We start from the raw sequence: 16,220 nt of genomic DNA on the forward strand, positions 1-16,220 counted from the left end.
TACTATATATGCATGCCACACGGTGCCCCTCAGTGCCTTGCTCATCATTCCTAACCATTTTCTCGGCCACCCATCTATCTTCCACTGGCATATCCACCCCCCTCCCAATTTGATCATGCATGGGTCCACATGCTCAATGAACGGATCATGAGGAGGTGACTAATTCTCATTATCTATAAGTTAAAATGGCTGCTTTTTGGGAGGCCTGCATGCCCTACGCTAGCGAAACAACCGGGACTACCAACCTTGCATCTATTTAAAGCAATTGTATAAGAGTCCTTCAACGAAAATGGCTGCCAACGATCTCCATGCTGCACCACACATTTTCTTACCACCCCCTCCCCCCTCCACCATAAATATGCACCCAGCTGCAACATGGATCACCGAACACATCGATCCATCCCTCTACCAAGCAAGAAACAAGAAACATTACACCAAAAAACTAGCTAGCTAGCCAATGGCCTCCATGTCCTCCTTCCGACTTGCCGTGGCGGTGGCTGCACTATTGGTCATTGGCTCACATGCCACAGAGCTCACCTTCAAGGTTGCTGAGGGCTCTAGCGCCACTAGTCTAGAGCTCGTCACCAACGTCGCCATCTCTGAGGTGGAGGTCAAGGAGAAAGGCGGCAAGGACTGGGTGGGGCTCAAGGAGTCGGGCTCTAACACCTGGACACTCAAAAGTGATGCACCACTCAAGGGCCCCTTCTCCGTTCGCTTCCTTGTCAAGAACGGTGGCTACCGTGTCGTCGATGATGTCATCCCTGAAAGCTTTACTGCCGGCTCTGAATATAAGAGTGGCATCCAACTCTAAGTAACAGGCGTGCATACTCTTGTGTTGGGTCATATTGGAATTATGAACCTCTAAATAATTATGTCTTAAAAGAGATCGCTCCATGTTCGAGCGAACCATTAATTAATTTTCTATTAATTAATTTTCTGTGGTTATTTTTTTGTAATGGGCTAGTGGCAAAATAAGGCATACATGTGTACTCCAAAATATTGCTGTGGAGCTATATGCAAAGCATGGTTTTGAATATATGTTATTTATATAAGATATATGGGAAAAAGTATATTTGGTCAACTTTCATTAAGATGATTGGGTGCATTATTTGATTTTCCAAAGTTTTAGTACATAGGTATGTCCAAACCAATGTGTTCCTTTCACCATTTTAGCGTGTCAAAAATATTGTAGAGTGACATCTATACTTGTTTTTTTTTTTCCTTTCTGAAAACAAATTGTTGATTCTCAGCCATACTATGAACTGAAACTATAAGCACTAGCCATCAACCCATACTATCTAATTATATCATCATAAATATTAATACTTTAGTTGCAAATGAATATTTGTTTTTTGTAATTACAATAGCTCTTATGTTAAATTAAAATAAGATTTTATATGAATTATATATACCTTGTTAATTAGTGATTCCTAATTAATAGAATACTTAGTGGATAAAATTCATGATTTTTAATTCGTTTTGACTATGACTTCCAATGGCATGTTTTCTTAATACAATGTCCCAATATATTATTGTTTGTATTATAAATAAAACAATTTTAGTCATTTTTATCCCTCAACATTGGTAAAAGAAAAGTAATTTCACTGAATTTGTTGGAGGAATCATGTATTTTCTGAAGCAACGACTATTAATAGAAACATAAGTTATTGAACTGGGTGAAGCATATGCAACAGATAATATATTATAGTAATAGGATAACACACCTATACTTATCGTGAAAACCTGACATAAAGGATCAAAATCAAATAACATATAAACATTATAACATATAGTGAGAGGACACCATGCACTAGTAGGTATGAATGGATTCTTCTAGGAGCCAAATCAAGAACTCTTCTATACTGTCCTATCCTAATGCATATGAAATCAGTTATTATGATTCTTAACATTACTTGTTTTGGCCCATAATAAAAATATCGCTTATAAATTTTAAAATAATAGAAAAAACTGTAGGATACATTAGTTTTTCCTTTGATCACCATTGGGGAATTGCAATAATCATCTATTAATTTGGAAAATCTATTATTTTAAACAAAAAATATATAATCATTCTCTCTTCCATGATCTAGGGAAATAGGAACAAAAATAAGCCATGTCTCGCCACATACCATTTGGAAAATAATCTATTAGTTTGGAAAAATCATTATAAACAAAATATTTATAATGATTCTCTCTTGCATGCATATATGTATGTATATTACTCCTACTTCACTAAAGCCACGCATGCATCATTAGTGGAAAAACCTGCTAGATGCATGCATATTTATTGATTTTTTTCCTTGCCCCAGACCATGCATGACCGCCTTTATAATGCAAATTTTCCAGTGCATAAACTAAATACTATATATACAGATAGTTTCAGAAGGTCTGAACATTTTTTCGAACATAAATTTGAAAATTTTTACAAAATAAAAATAAGGATAGAAAATTCATAAAACATAGAAAAAATACATTGTAATATATTATATACTCCCTTCGTCCAAAAATATAATCAGTCATAGACTTCAAATTTTATCCACAAATACTAGTATGTAGAGAGTTGCGCGTTTGCGCGGCCGTAACATCCCTGTATATTAAATGTGTTATTTGTTATTTACAGTAATCAATTTAATTTTACAATAATAATTAACACTCTAGATGTAGGTGTGTGGACCAAAATTGTCGGACACTGAAGTGACAATATTATCATGACAACCAATAATTTAACATGCTTTCATGCGACCATATCACCTTTGTATTTATACTAATATTGTAAACAGGTAATTAGAGAAACATATGGTACATAGTTTAGTATTATTGTTCTAAAATAAACAATGTTATTGTTACAATAAATGATTACAAATGAACTATCTAGAACATATTTCATAAGTTTTAGTAGTGTGGCTGGCGGGATGGAAGGCCGGTCAGCTGGCAGCAAAGCCAGAGACAGAAGGTTTGGATGCAGTTTTTTTTTTTTAATTAAAAGAAAAATCAACGTATCTATCTAGACTATCCAGTTGTTTCTCTGGGCCATGATTTTTTTTTATTTCTCTAACTTTTTTTAAGCATCAATTTGATTGGATGGCTATGATCTTTTCTTCTACTTTGTCCTTTTCTGAATCAAATGGTTCATATTATCCTGATCATGTGGAGGATTTCAGTAAAGTTAAGTTTTGGTTTTAACTTTCACTTAGAGAGATGAGCATTTAAGTGTACAACATCCATCACTCAACCACCTCTCACTTAATATTTTTCGATAAACCTTATTGCTAATAATAAATGTTCATGTTCCTACACTGTCGATGAATGATACTCGTATACCGGATGATTAGGGTATTAGGGTATGTTAGAATGATGATCTACGTAATACGACATCAAGCAAACAGAAGACAAGAATTATACTGGTTCAGGCCCCTTATCAGGTAATAGTACTAGTCCAGTTTATATGGGATTGATGATTGAAAACCGCATATTTCAATGGGAGTAGAAAAATTCGACGATACCGGCAAGATCGTAGTTGATGTATTCGACGAGATCTCCCGGTGACTTGGCTCCGTGTATTCCGGCTTCGTAAACTATGGTGGGTGTGTTAGCAATGAGATTCGATGCCTTGCACCCCTTCCCAGGGGTCTCTTTTATACCGTGAATCATCTTGATCTCTATGTAAGACTCGGAAACATCGGATCCCGTACGATACAATATAAATTTTATCCCCTCCAAGTAGGACTTTGGAAATCACTTAACTCGTAGAGATATTTTCCATAATTTGTAACGGATTCCTACTACATGTATAGATACACCGGTCAGACCGGCGGTACAGCAGCGGTCAGACCAGTGGTACAACTATTTTGGAGTATAGACTCGGGAACATCAGATCTACAATATAAACTTTATCCCCTTCAAGTAGGACTTTGGAAATCACTTGACTCGTATAGATAATTTACATATTTTGTAATGGATTCCTACTATGTGTATAGATACAACCTGTGTACGTGAAGGTATACCATACACGTATATTCTATAAGTCGTAAGATAGGAGGTATATATGCCTTATCCGTAACCATAACACTCTCTTATTTAAATTTGTCTTATTTTTGCGTTCCTTCCTAATCTCTAAAGAAACTTGACATCCCATATATTTAAGGATGTACAGGTGAATATAAATATAAGAAGAATAATAAAAGTAGATCAAATATAGATAAAAAAGTTAGACTATGCAAATTGATGGAATACTACTTGAATTGTACGAGGCTACCACACTATGGACCTTTCTAAATGCCAGAAAAATTTGTAAAAGCAAATAGATGGAACACTTTTATGAATTATGGGTACGATGACAACGGATTGGCTTCTTAGGTGCAAGCAAACTTGTCGATCAATTTTAAATCAAACATCTGAACATCAAAAAAATATATATGGTAAGGTGATGACGTAGGTTAACACTCCTATATATTAGACGTGTTGTGACAGATGAGAAACATGCATGTAAAGAGAACTGAACTGGAAATTAGAAGTTAGAATCAAACCTTAATAATTGATAGAAAATAGCAATAGCGTTCACCTGTCGCTGTGTGCATGGCCATGCCGTGCCCTCCCATGTTTGCCATTGCGTCTATCTGATCAGATCGATATGCAGTACTACATTCGTCTCATTTTAAGTGTAGTCATGATTTTTCATGCGCAACGTTTGACCATTCGTCATGTTTGAAAATTTCATGAAAAAATTAAAAGAATAAATCATGCATAAAGTATTATTTATGTCTTATCATCTAATAACAACAAAGATACTAACAATAAAAATTTTAAATAAGACGGATAATCAAACATTTGACACAGAAACTCACAACTGCACTTAAAATTAAAGTGCATTGGCGGTCCTTAATCTTGTAGGGTTGTGTCATATAGATCCCTAAACTTTCAAAATGCATATCCAGATCCCAGAACTTGTCAAAGTGTATCATCTAGGTCCCAAATCGACGCATCCCCTCTAAGATCCTACGTGGTGCTGAGGACGTGACGTGTCCTTTTCTTTTTTTTTCTTCTTTTATTTTTCTTTTTCTTTTCCGTTTTCTTCTCATTCTTCTTTTTTTCCTTTCTTCTGCTCGGGTCACAAAGAAAGGAGAATAAAGGGGAAAAAGAGAAGAAAAAAAGAAAAAAAAATTAAATGGGTCCTATTTATCAGTAAAATAATGCCATGTCATGTCCGTGTGGCATGTCACATCAACGCCACGTAGGATCCTAAAGGGGTTGTGGTAATTTGGGACGTAGATGACACACTATGACAAGTTCTGAGATTTGGATATACATTTTAAGAGTTTAGGAATCTAAATGACACACCCCAACAAATATAAGGACTGTCCGTACACATTACTCTAAAATTAAAATGGAACGGAGAGAGTAGTACGTGCAAGCTGTGGAAAATCATAAAAGGACTGTTGTAGAGCTATTAATTAACGTAGATGTTTCTGTAATGTATGTTCGTTGTAGTGCATGCTTAATACGAGATGTTTTGGAAAAAAAAAGAGATATCAGTAGCATCCCAGTAAATATGGATGGCCCTGTATACCACCACCGATTTTAGACTGCTTGATCGATCGGTTTAGAAAAAAAAAAGATTACGCACTTTCATAAAAAGGAAAAAAAATATTGTACTTAAACGGATCGGGTCAATGGGCTTGGCAATAGGTTAGATGGATTTTAAAGAGACCCACACCACATAGAATGTGGATTCAAATTTCAACGGTTGACATATTACAATCTGTTTAATCAACGGTTAGATCACATGAGAGGTTCTAAAAAAGTGTCTAATTAATATATAGGTATAGATAAAACATCAGTACATTGTATAGTTTATTGAGATGTCAAAACAAACTGCAGTACGACTGAGTGGTAATAGGTAGGATGGAAATGAAGCCAGCTTTGAGAGGAGCAAAATTAAGCTTCATATCATATAGTTGGCCAATGCCCCAAGCTACAGTCAACAAGAAAGTTTGTACCCCCGTCGTTTTTTAATAGATGATGCCGTTGACTTTTTCACATGTTTGATCATTCGTCTTATTCAAAAATTTTATGCAAATATATAAGATATAAATTACACTTAAAGTACTATGAGTGATAAAACAACTCATAACAAAATAAATTATAATTACGTAAATTTTTTGAATAAGACGAATGGTCAAACATGTGAGAAAAAGTCAACGGCATCATCTATTAAAAAACAAAGGTAATATAATACTATTAGAATACCAATTTATTGCAAGGATATAAAATAAATAAACCATTAGTTACAAACTTTAAATAGAAATATTTTTGCACTACTAGTATACCGTTAGTTCCAAACATTTGAACGCAAAGAACTAGTAAATCTTTCACGTGAAAAAAATGTAGTGGTGGTTTACATTCTATAGTCCATCGTGTAAGCACAACCTCACTCCCACGCCCTCTCGAGCGACTCCTAGCTGCACACATGATGTCTGCATGATGTCCTTTCCCAGGCGCTTGCCCATGAACTTCCTGTGACCTGTAGCTCTCATGTCGTATGGATGTAACAGCATGTGCATCCGTGTCACGTGCAATTCCAAAATTAATTTGTGTATTAAATCCTCGTCAAAAATCAGTCAAGGTACACAAACTTATTATTTGATCATACAATAGAAAAACTAAAACAATAAATTCTTAGTCCTCACCATGACAAAAAGGTAACAAAAAGGAAAAACTAACAAAGCTTTAAATCCACTCCGACAGGTAGCTCAACTGAGGCATACTCCTTTTTCAACTGAGATTGATGATTATTGCAAGGTGGGTATATAACGTAGTCCATAGGCCACACAACAAATTAACGAATGATCTAACAGAGCCATCATAAAGTCATAGCTAGTGAATTCATAACCCCGGGAAACAAGGAATAAGGTTACCAGTGCAAATTGGTCATAACAAAGGAATAGGTGCACACCACAAATAAATACATGTTTGAAATAAATAAAGAATTTAAATATAGGATCAACCTGCTCAAAGGGAAGTTTGAGATATGTCCGACTTGCCATGCAAACAAATGACTTCAATTCGTATTCTGAAACACTTCCGACAAACTTGTGATCCTCCGAAATGATAGAACTACACTATAGCATGCAAAACAAAGAAAAAGACTAATAAGAAAAAAAGCTATAGCGTACAAGAGTTTTCAAGGTAATTTTTTTGTGAAAATCTTTAAAGTCGTTGTTCGTCCTTCTTTTGAATTGGAGCCTCCCAATCCATTTATTTATTTTATTCATTGAGTTTCACCCCCCCCCCCATAATCTGATCCATTTTCCCTTCGAAACCAAAATTCCAAATTTCAAGAATTCTCCAAACGATCTCTGTGAAAATCATTCCATCAATTCATGTCTATAAACTCATATGGAAGTTCTATTCAAAATCACATAAAAATTGAATGACCACTATATCTCTCCCTGGGCCAAAATCAACCACAATCCAACCCGTCACCCTCTGTGTCACTTCCTCCACCATCTCCCTAGCTCTGTCCTGCACCTTTCCAGCCCACTGCCACTGCACCCCAACAAAGGCAGCTGCCCCAACCGAGTTTATTACGTGTGCCACACAATGCCCCTAGGTGCCTTGCCATCGCTCCTCCCGACCATTCGCTCGACCACCCCTCTATCTTCCACTAGCATATCCCCCCGGCCCCTAATTTGTTTGTGTATGGGTCCATATCCTCAATGAACGGAACATGAGGAGGTGACTAATTCTCATAATTATTAATAAGTTAAAAAATTACGTGGAGAAGAGATGGGACCGCATAGATGTCGTACGCTAGCGAAACAACCAGGACCGTCAAACTTGCATCTACTTAAAGCAATAGTATGAGTCCCTCGATGAAAATGCCTACCAAAGATCTCCATGCTGCACCGCACATCCATGCTAGGTTTTCATACCGGTCCATAAACACTCCTTTAGGGAGATGCTTGAGCAATAGGCCCAAGCAGAACTAGGCTTTCCCCAAGTCCTTCATCTCAAGCTCAATATTAAGATAAGCCATTGCTTGTTTAATGTCCTGTGTGGTGCCAAGGATATTTAGATAATTGACATAGACCGAGATGATACAAAATGCATTCAGGGATTTCTTTATAAACACAGGGGGACAATCATAATTGTTTGGGAAACCTCTCTTTAGGAGATATCTATTTAATTGATTGAATCACATCCTTCCGGATTGTTTTGATCCGTACATTGATCGCTGCAGGCGAACAATATAGATGTTGCAATTTCCTTTCGGATTTGGGATCTTGAGTCCTTCAGGGACTCTCAGATAAAGTTCCAAATCTAATGCCCCATACAAGTATGCGGTCAATAGATCCATCAACCGCATGTGTCGGTTCACATGCTCCATGAACAGATCATGAGGAGGTGATTAATTATCATTATTCTAAGTTTTAAAAAAAATAAGTAGAGAAGAAATGGGACCACATAGCTGATTTTTGGGAGGCCTGCATGCCCTAGGCTAGCGAAACAACCGGGACCACCCAACTAGCATCTGTTTATAGCAATTGTATAAGAACCCCTCAATGAAAAAGTCTACCAACGATCTCCACGCTGCACCGTGCATCTATGCCTAGTTTGCTTACCCTCCCTCCACCATAAATACGCACCCAACTGTAACATGTATCACCAAACATATCGATCCATCCCTCTACCAGTCAAGAAACAAGGAAGATTACACCAACAAATAAACTAGCTAGCCAATGGCCTCGTTGTCCTCTTTCCGGCTTGCCGTGGCGGTGGCAGCACTGTTGGTTGTTGGCTCATGTGCCACTGAGCTCACCTTCAAGGTCGCTGAGGGCTCTAGCGCCAGTAGTCTAGAGCTTGTCACCAACGTCGCCATCTCTGAGGTGGAGATCAAGGAGAAGGGTGGCAAGGACTGGGTGGCGCTCAAGGAGTCATCATCTAACACCTGGACGATCAAAAGTGAGGCGCCGCTCAAGGGCCCCTTCTCTGTCCGCTTCCTTGTCAAGAATGGCGGCTACCGCGTCGTCGATGATGTCATCCCCGAAAGCTTCACTGCTGGCTCTGAATATAAGAGTGGCATCCAACTCTAAGTAAGAGGCATGCATACTCTTGTGTTGGGTCACATGAGAATTATGAACCTCTAAATAATTATCTCTTAAAAGAGATCACGCCACGTTTGAGCGAGCGAATAATTAATTTTCTGTGGTTAGTTTTTTGTAATAGGCTGGTGTTAAAATAAGGCATACATGTGTACTCCAAAATATTGTTGTGGAGCTATATGCGAGCATGGTTTTGAATATATGTTATTTATATAAGATACTAGGTGATTCCCCGCGCTTTGCTGCCGAAATTTCTAAGTAACTTTTAATATTTTTTTTAATAATCGATCTAAAAGTAAAATTTATATTAGTTATTAGCAACAAATAAAAATGGTTTGTCAAACTATGTTCAGAGAGAAATATGATATGTATGAGATTGTAGATGAAATATGATATCCCACACTTTGATTATATGAATGAATATAAATGTTAAAAATATTGTGAAAAATAATGTGAAGGAAGATGATTGGATGTTGATTTGTATAATTCAATAAATTATAGATGATGTTGCATGCTTGCATAAGTTTTGCATGTATTTATTGCTAGTGGATGATGAGGTGGCATGTTTGCATGTTGAGCTTTAGGGTTAGTGGGTCATAACTTTATAGTAAGATAGGATATGGGAAAAAGTATATTTCATCAACTTTCATCAAGATGATTGGGTGCATTTGATTTTCCAAAGTTTTAGTATATACGTATGTCCTAACCAATGTAGCTCATTTCACCTTTTTAGCATGTAAAAAATATTGTAAAGTCACACCTACACGTGTATTTTTTTTCTTTTCTGAAAACAGATTGTTGTATCAACCATACTATGACCTGAAACTATAAGCATAAAGCATCGGTACATCGTTTAGTATATTCAGATATCAGAACAAACTGCAAGTCACATTAATCTCACATATCCAACACGAATGAGTGATAATCGGAGTAGAATGGAAATGAGGTCAGCTTTGAGAGGAGCAAAATTAAGCTTCATATCATATAGTTGGGCCAGGCCCAGAGCTATACTCAACAACAAAGTTTATATACTACTATGAGAATACCAATCTATTGGAAAGAATCTAAAATAAATATGCCATTAGTTCCAAACTTTAAATCATTTTTTTTTACATTACCAGTGTGTTACAAAGGATCTAAAAAACATACCGTTTAATTCCAAACATTCAACATAAAGAACAAATAAATCTTTCACTCCTAAAAAATGTAGTGGTGGTTTATGATCTGTCCTCCATCATGTATGCCTAACCTCACGCCCATGCCCTCTCGAGCAACTCCCGCACGCATGATGTCCCTTTACCCTATGCCAATGGAAACAGACCCCCAACCCCCACCACCAGATCAAATTATACTTCCTACGTGCTTGACCATGGACCTCCACTCACCTGTAGGCTGTAGCTCTCATGCTGCATGGATGTAACAACATGTGCATCCCGAACTAACTTGTGCATTAAATCGTCGTCTAGGAAAGTAGGAATTAGCTGAGGTATACAAACTGACAATTTAACTATATAGTACCAAGAAAACTAAAGCAATTAATACTTACAAAAGAGGCTATTAGTCCTCACCACGAAGACAATTGCAGCGAAAAAAGAAAAAACTACTGAAGCTTTGTTTAGGTGATGATTGGATTCACTATTATTTTATGTTTTGATTATTATTCTGTGATGAACAATTGGCATATGTGATTATTGGTTTTGATATTTGGAGATTATCGTCGAAGTGGTTTTGGAGATAATCAATTTTTAGGTGATGATTGGATTCACTATTATTTTATGTGACCGGTCCGACCGGGCTGTGTATGCCGGTCAGACCGGCGGTGATCGAGCAGTCAGACCGGACGGCCCGCGGTCTGACCGGCCGACAGTGTATCGGTTTCGGTTTCGGGTTGTTCCATAGGATATCCGTGATTGTTTCATAGCTATGGCTTTTAGATGGATACTATAAATATGTAATACTGGTGTTTGCTAACAATGAGTCGAGTTGGGGATAGTTTGGTCTCGGAATATGGTTTTTTTGTTTGTTTCATGTGTAGGTGACTCGATGCCTCGGGAGAGTATTTGCAGTGATGGACTGGGAGTCGGCTTGGTGGTAAGACGATGTCCGTGGTGGTCAGATATCATGCGGGATACTAAGGCTAGAGTTGATGCACGTGGTTAGTGAAGATTCCATATGGCATATGATGGAGGTATTATGTGCATATGGGATGCGGAGTCGAATTTGGAAGGAGTCCAAATTTGATACAATTGGTTATGTTAAGTTTGTGTCTTGTACTAGAGGGTTTCCTGAGGTGTTTAGGACTCTTAGTATGAGTTTGGTTCGTGGCTTTAGGCTGCCTACCTCATGTATAAATAGAGGGGGAGCGTGAGGCTTCCCGGTATCGTTTTTGTATCGCTTTTAAGAGCAATTGAGTTGATAGTTTAGTTAGGGTTTCGAGTTTAGTAGAGATTTTTGTAAGGAGTGTTGTTGTTGCACTTTGTAAACACAGAGAGAAGCAATAAAGTTGTCATCTACTTTAAGAGTTCTTCGATTTGTGTTTCACCGGGTTTCGACGGTCTAACCGGCGACTCACTGGCGGTCAGACCGGCGAAGCACCGACGGTTAGACCGGCTAGGGCGAGGCGGTCAGACTGGCGGCGACATCAGGCGCGGCAGGGATTCCAGGGCGGTCCAACCGGAAGATCAATACCGGTCAGACCGGCGGCTACGCTTCGGTCAGACCGACAGATCAATCTCGGTCAGACCGATCTCCATCGATTTCGAGGGTAACTTTTATTTCTGCTAAAAGTTTTCGGTTTTTGGGTATACCAATCATTCACCCCCCCCCCTCTAGTTGGCTTAGTTCTTGTGATTCGATCCTACAACATCGAACGTTTAAACTCCTGCATGAAGTATTAAATATAGGCTAAAAAAATAACTAATTGCACAGATTGCGACTACTTTGCGAGACAAATCTTTTAAGCCTAATTGCTCCATGATTTGACAATGTAGTGCTGCAGTAAATATGTGCTAATATAATGATGGATTAATTAGGCTCAATAAATTCGTCTCATGATTTACTGACGGATAGTGTAATTAGTTTTTTTATTACTGTGCGAACACCCCATGCGACACCCTGTATAATATCCGATGTGACACGCTAAAACTTTACACACCTGGATCTAAACACCCCCTAAGTAGAGAATCGCTTAGTTATTTTTATGCATTTACTATTTACAAAATTATTTGGCATATCCGTGAATAGTGTGGATGACTGACAAACCTGACACACAGCCGGATAAGCTGCCCAATTGAGGAGCTTCTGTACCATAGAAAAATACATGTCACCAATTGCGACGAGCCAAAAAAATTCAAAAAACCGAGGAAAACGTGAACAAATTTATTGCCCAAGTTGGGTGAAAAGTTTTATATGAGAAGGTCAACAAATTTGTTGCCCAAATTCTAATGCCTGCTGTTAATATAAAATTTAATTCACTGCTAATTTTTTTGTCACGAATTTCATAGTCAAAATAGATAGGAAAAACAAAAAGAAAATAGAATAAAAGAGACCAGGAGCCCGTTTGTGTGTTAGGAATTTCCAGTAATTCATTAACTCATGCATATATAACACTACCACAATAGCTATCCTGCTTCAGTTTTGCTGGTAGGAAGAAAATGGAAATATTCCAAAACACTAGAGGGGCAGTGTATTCGCGTCAGATTTTCAAGGTTTGGAATGCGAAGCTTTGGGGATTCTAGAATGTAAAGAAAGCACAAAGAGTCTTGGATATTTAAGACCTTGCAACTATTTAAGACCATGTTGGGGTTCCTAGAATGAAGAGATTAAATGGGATCGAGAGGATTAGTTCCAAACCTCAATAGGTATGGAATACTTTTCCTCCAAATTAATAACCTTTAATCCCAGGGTGACATGAACGTAGTAACAATGCAAACCATTGTCCAAATCATACAGACATGAACATAGGTGACAATGCAAACCATTGTCCAAATCATACAGATGTCAAAAGACAGGTAGCAACTCGTTCAGTCTTCATAATCTTCGAAGAACAAACAGTAGCACCATACAGTGAGAAATATCAGATTTGCTCTGCAGCATCAGTTGGATGGAAATAACCACACTGGAAAAATCAATGATTTCCTCAGGAACGCCAATGTTGCAAGGTAACAATTTGAGAGCAAAGGGCTTCATCATACCATTTCTTGTGTTGTAGAGTACAAATCTATCATGCCACACCACGATGTTGCAACTTACTGAACCACTTACAATAATACTAAGCAGAATGGGATGAGGGCAACAACGACGATTTGGTTCATCCTCATCTCTCATATCTTCATGAACAATATCAAATGTGAACCTACACATACAAGATTGGCATTTGACAAAAAAAAATACAGATGCAATCTACAAACTACAATTGATTAATGAACAAAAATGGTAGGAATGCAACATATCATTTGCTCTAGTTTGAGATAACGGAGGTAAACTTTTTCACTCTATTATTCAGTTCTAGGAAATATTACAAAATATCATCTTCAGTGATTGCCAAAACATCTCTCTCAATATGATTCAACCTATCATTCCCCATCTTATTTCTCAACTCAGTCTATTGACAATTTTCTAGCTGAAAAGGCTCTTTTAACCTTGTCAGTTACAACACAGCAGGAGGTCACCTCCACCAAGTGTCCAAACTCCAAACAATGTTTGGTTGTCACATAGGAGTTTCAATGTGTGAAACTCAAATTGAAGCGAGCTTTCAGTGGTCATGTTCTCTGCAAGCAAAACTTATCTCAAAGAAGGGATGTAATAATATTTATGAATGCGATTAATGGTATTTGTCCTCTTGTTTTATTTCTCTTATAGTTGCTAAAAGAGTTAAATGTTGAAGTAGAACCTTCCATATTAATATTTTTCGGAAAGAAAGAAAAATCTGAGAATTGTGACAAGAGCATAGCAGATTATACATGTTATAGTCATGACCAAAGAGTCTAATGACAAGTAAGCTCTGTCTTGATAAGAGCAACTAGCGGCACAAAACAACCAGTTAGATCAGTTTTGCTGTGCAGCATCATTCGGTAGGAAGTAACCACACCGGGAAATCACGACTCAACTGGTCCACATCAAAGTCGGAAGCTAATAGTTTGACGGCAAAGGACCTCATCTTACCATCTCTCATGCTATACACAAATGTATCATAAGGCTTCCAATCATCAGGGACAAAGTAGATATGGTCACCTTCAACTCCATGATGTAGACCAGCAGGAAAGGACTTGCAGCCACCTAAGCCAACAAAGATACAGTCACCATTCAAGCTGTGAATCTCAGTTAGTCCATAAGGGTTTGTGTTAACATCCAGTGCAAACACTTCAACTTTAAGAACTTCTCGGTCACGGTAATTGTCGCTGTAGTGTCTGATGATTAATAATAGCTCTCCACGCCACACAACCATATTACAACTTATTGCACCACCTCCCTGGTAGGGATGATGGAGAGGCAGCGCACTCAGACAACGCTTAACGCGAGAGACCATGAGCCCACCATTGTCCTCCCCAACTTCAAAAGCAAAGAGGCGTATCTTATATCTTTGGAGCACATACAGCTTCCCAAGGTAAAAAGTGAGATCTCTTGGGCCATCAATGTCAACGCCAGCGCAAATATGCCATGAAATCATCCCAGGCTGCCAGAGAGCAAGTTTTGATGCACACTTGTGGTCAGAGGAAGCAGCTACAATGTACTTGCCTCTTGAGTCAGGTGAAGCAGATAGTGCCACATTGCATAGTGACATTGTGTATATATCATTGACACGAAAATAGACCTCACCAGAACCATTGATGATGCGGAGGGTCTTACTGGAGTAAGCAGGAAAATTGTAACGCATATGGCACAGCTGCGGTAGGCGGATGACCTTGCGAGAGAAAACATTCACCAGGAAGCAGTCACCATCGGCATCTCTGTTGTACTCGTCGCTGCGATCCTTGTTAGGAGTCACACCTACAAGCCATCCATCAAAATAACCCACACATCGGAGATCATCAGCTGCAACTTCCTTAGGCACCGGCACGCACCGCACAGGCATCAAATCCCCCTTGTCTGATAGGCTCGAGAACTTGAAACCAGGAAGCATCAGCAGGGGCAGCGGCGGTGGCAGGACGTGGCCGTTCGCGCTGGCTCGCCAGTGACGGCACACGGACCGCATCCTCGCACGGTCGGCAAGGCATGGAAGGAAGTGGAGCACGATTCCCAGAATGTCCGGTTGAAGGCCTGCCCACAGTGACACCCCCGCGTCCAACTCCAACCTTGATCTCTTCTTGGGCATTCCGCCGAGCACCACACCTGCACGAGCCACCGGGTGTCACTGTCACGCTCCACAGCAAACACCCACCCACGGCCAGGAAAATACGCAATAACATATACTAGACGATAACGAACACACAGTGTCTGTCGAAGCCGTGTTCCATCGCCGCCGGTGACGGGCTCCGGGGGCATCCTCGATCCGACGAACGGGGAGGCATTTCGTCGAACAGCTTGCCTGCACAACAGCCACCGGTGGATCAGATCAGATCCAAGCCTCCGCACTGTGAGATGCGCGAACAGGCCGAGGTGAGATGGGTAGCTCTCACCTGAGTTTCCTCCGGCAGAATCCATGGCGACCGGAGGTTTCATAGCGGCGGCCTAGGGGAAGGAGATGGGGAGAGAGTCACCGAAGCGAAGGGGGTGAGCGGATGGCTAGGCTTTTGTGGATTGTTGGCTGCTGCGATGAATCATGAATGTCGATGTTGGGCTGACCCTATGGCCACTGTTAGCTGCTCGGTCCCACTAGTTAGCGTCTACTACATTTTTATCTTTTTTTTGCAAAAATAGAACATGTATTTGTGTTTCTTTAGGCCTTATTCGGTTACGCCTGATTCAATCCAGTCTAGAAATGACAAGTATAGTAAGAAATTTATGATAGATGTAATGAGAGACCGGGATTTATTTCGGGCCGGAAACCAATTTACTCATGATAGGGACAATAAGAGACCGGGAATCAATCCACTAGTCAAGAGGTGTGGAACTAATCCGGATGTTTTGTTGTACCTAATATGAATAAATTGGTTCTCGATCCGGAATAAATGCCGGTCT

The 16,220-nt window shown here is 39.1% G+C and overlaps 3 protein-coding genes across 4 annotated transcripts; 2 read left to right on the forward strand and 1 right to left on the reverse strand.

Moving 5' to 3' along the window:
* The first annotated feature begins 362 nt into the window (after positions 1 to 362).
* LOC9271346 (pollen allergen Lol p 2-A) lies at positions 363 to 1,091 on the forward strand. Its single transcript, XM_015779785.3, has one exon. It carries the CDS (start codon positions 458 to 460, stop codon positions 809 to 811), a length of 354 nt encoding a protein of 117 aa, XP_015635271.1. The 5' UTR covers positions 363 to 457; the 3' UTR covers positions 812 to 1,091.
* A 7,571-nt stretch (positions 1,092 to 8,662) lies between these two features.
* Positions 8,663 to 9,317, forward strand: LOC4335493 (pollen allergen Phl p 2). Its single transcript, XM_015779745.3, has one exon. It carries the CDS (start codon positions 8,739 to 8,741, stop codon positions 9,090 to 9,092), a length of 354 nt encoding a protein of 117 aa, XP_015635231.1. The 5' UTR covers positions 8,663 to 8,738; the 3' UTR covers positions 9,093 to 9,317.
* Positions 9,318 to 13,406: 4,089 nt separating this feature from the next.
* LOC4335494 (uncharacterized) lies at positions 13,407 to 15,870 on the reverse strand. Of its 2 annotated transcripts, XM_015778774.3 has the most exons (4): positions 15,719 to 15,870; positions 15,532 to 15,627; positions 14,265 to 15,431; positions 13,407 to 13,870 (listed from the first exon to the last, which is right to left on the reverse strand). In XM_015778774.3, the coding sequence occupies exons 1-4, from the start codon at positions 15,759 to 15,761 to the stop codon at positions 13,746 to 13,748; spliced, it is 1,431 nt and encodes a 476-aa protein (XP_015634260.1). In that variant the 5' UTR covers positions 15,762 to 15,870; the 3' UTR covers positions 13,407 to 13,745. The 2 variants fall into 2 exon arrangements, with proteins under 2 accessions (XP_015634260.1, XP_015634262.1); XM_015778776.3 differs by lacking the exon at positions 13,407 to 13,870 and having other exon boundaries at positions 14,044 to 15,431.
* Positions 15,871 to 16,220: the final 350 nt, after the last annotated feature.

This window comes from Oryza sativa, chromosome 4 (genome assembly GCF_034140825.1).
Source record: "Oryza sativa Japonica Group chromosome 4, ASM3414082v1".
In the NCBI taxonomy this organism is placed as follows: domain Eukaryota; kingdom Viridiplantae; phylum Streptophyta; class Magnoliopsida; order Poales; family Poaceae; genus Oryza; species Oryza sativa.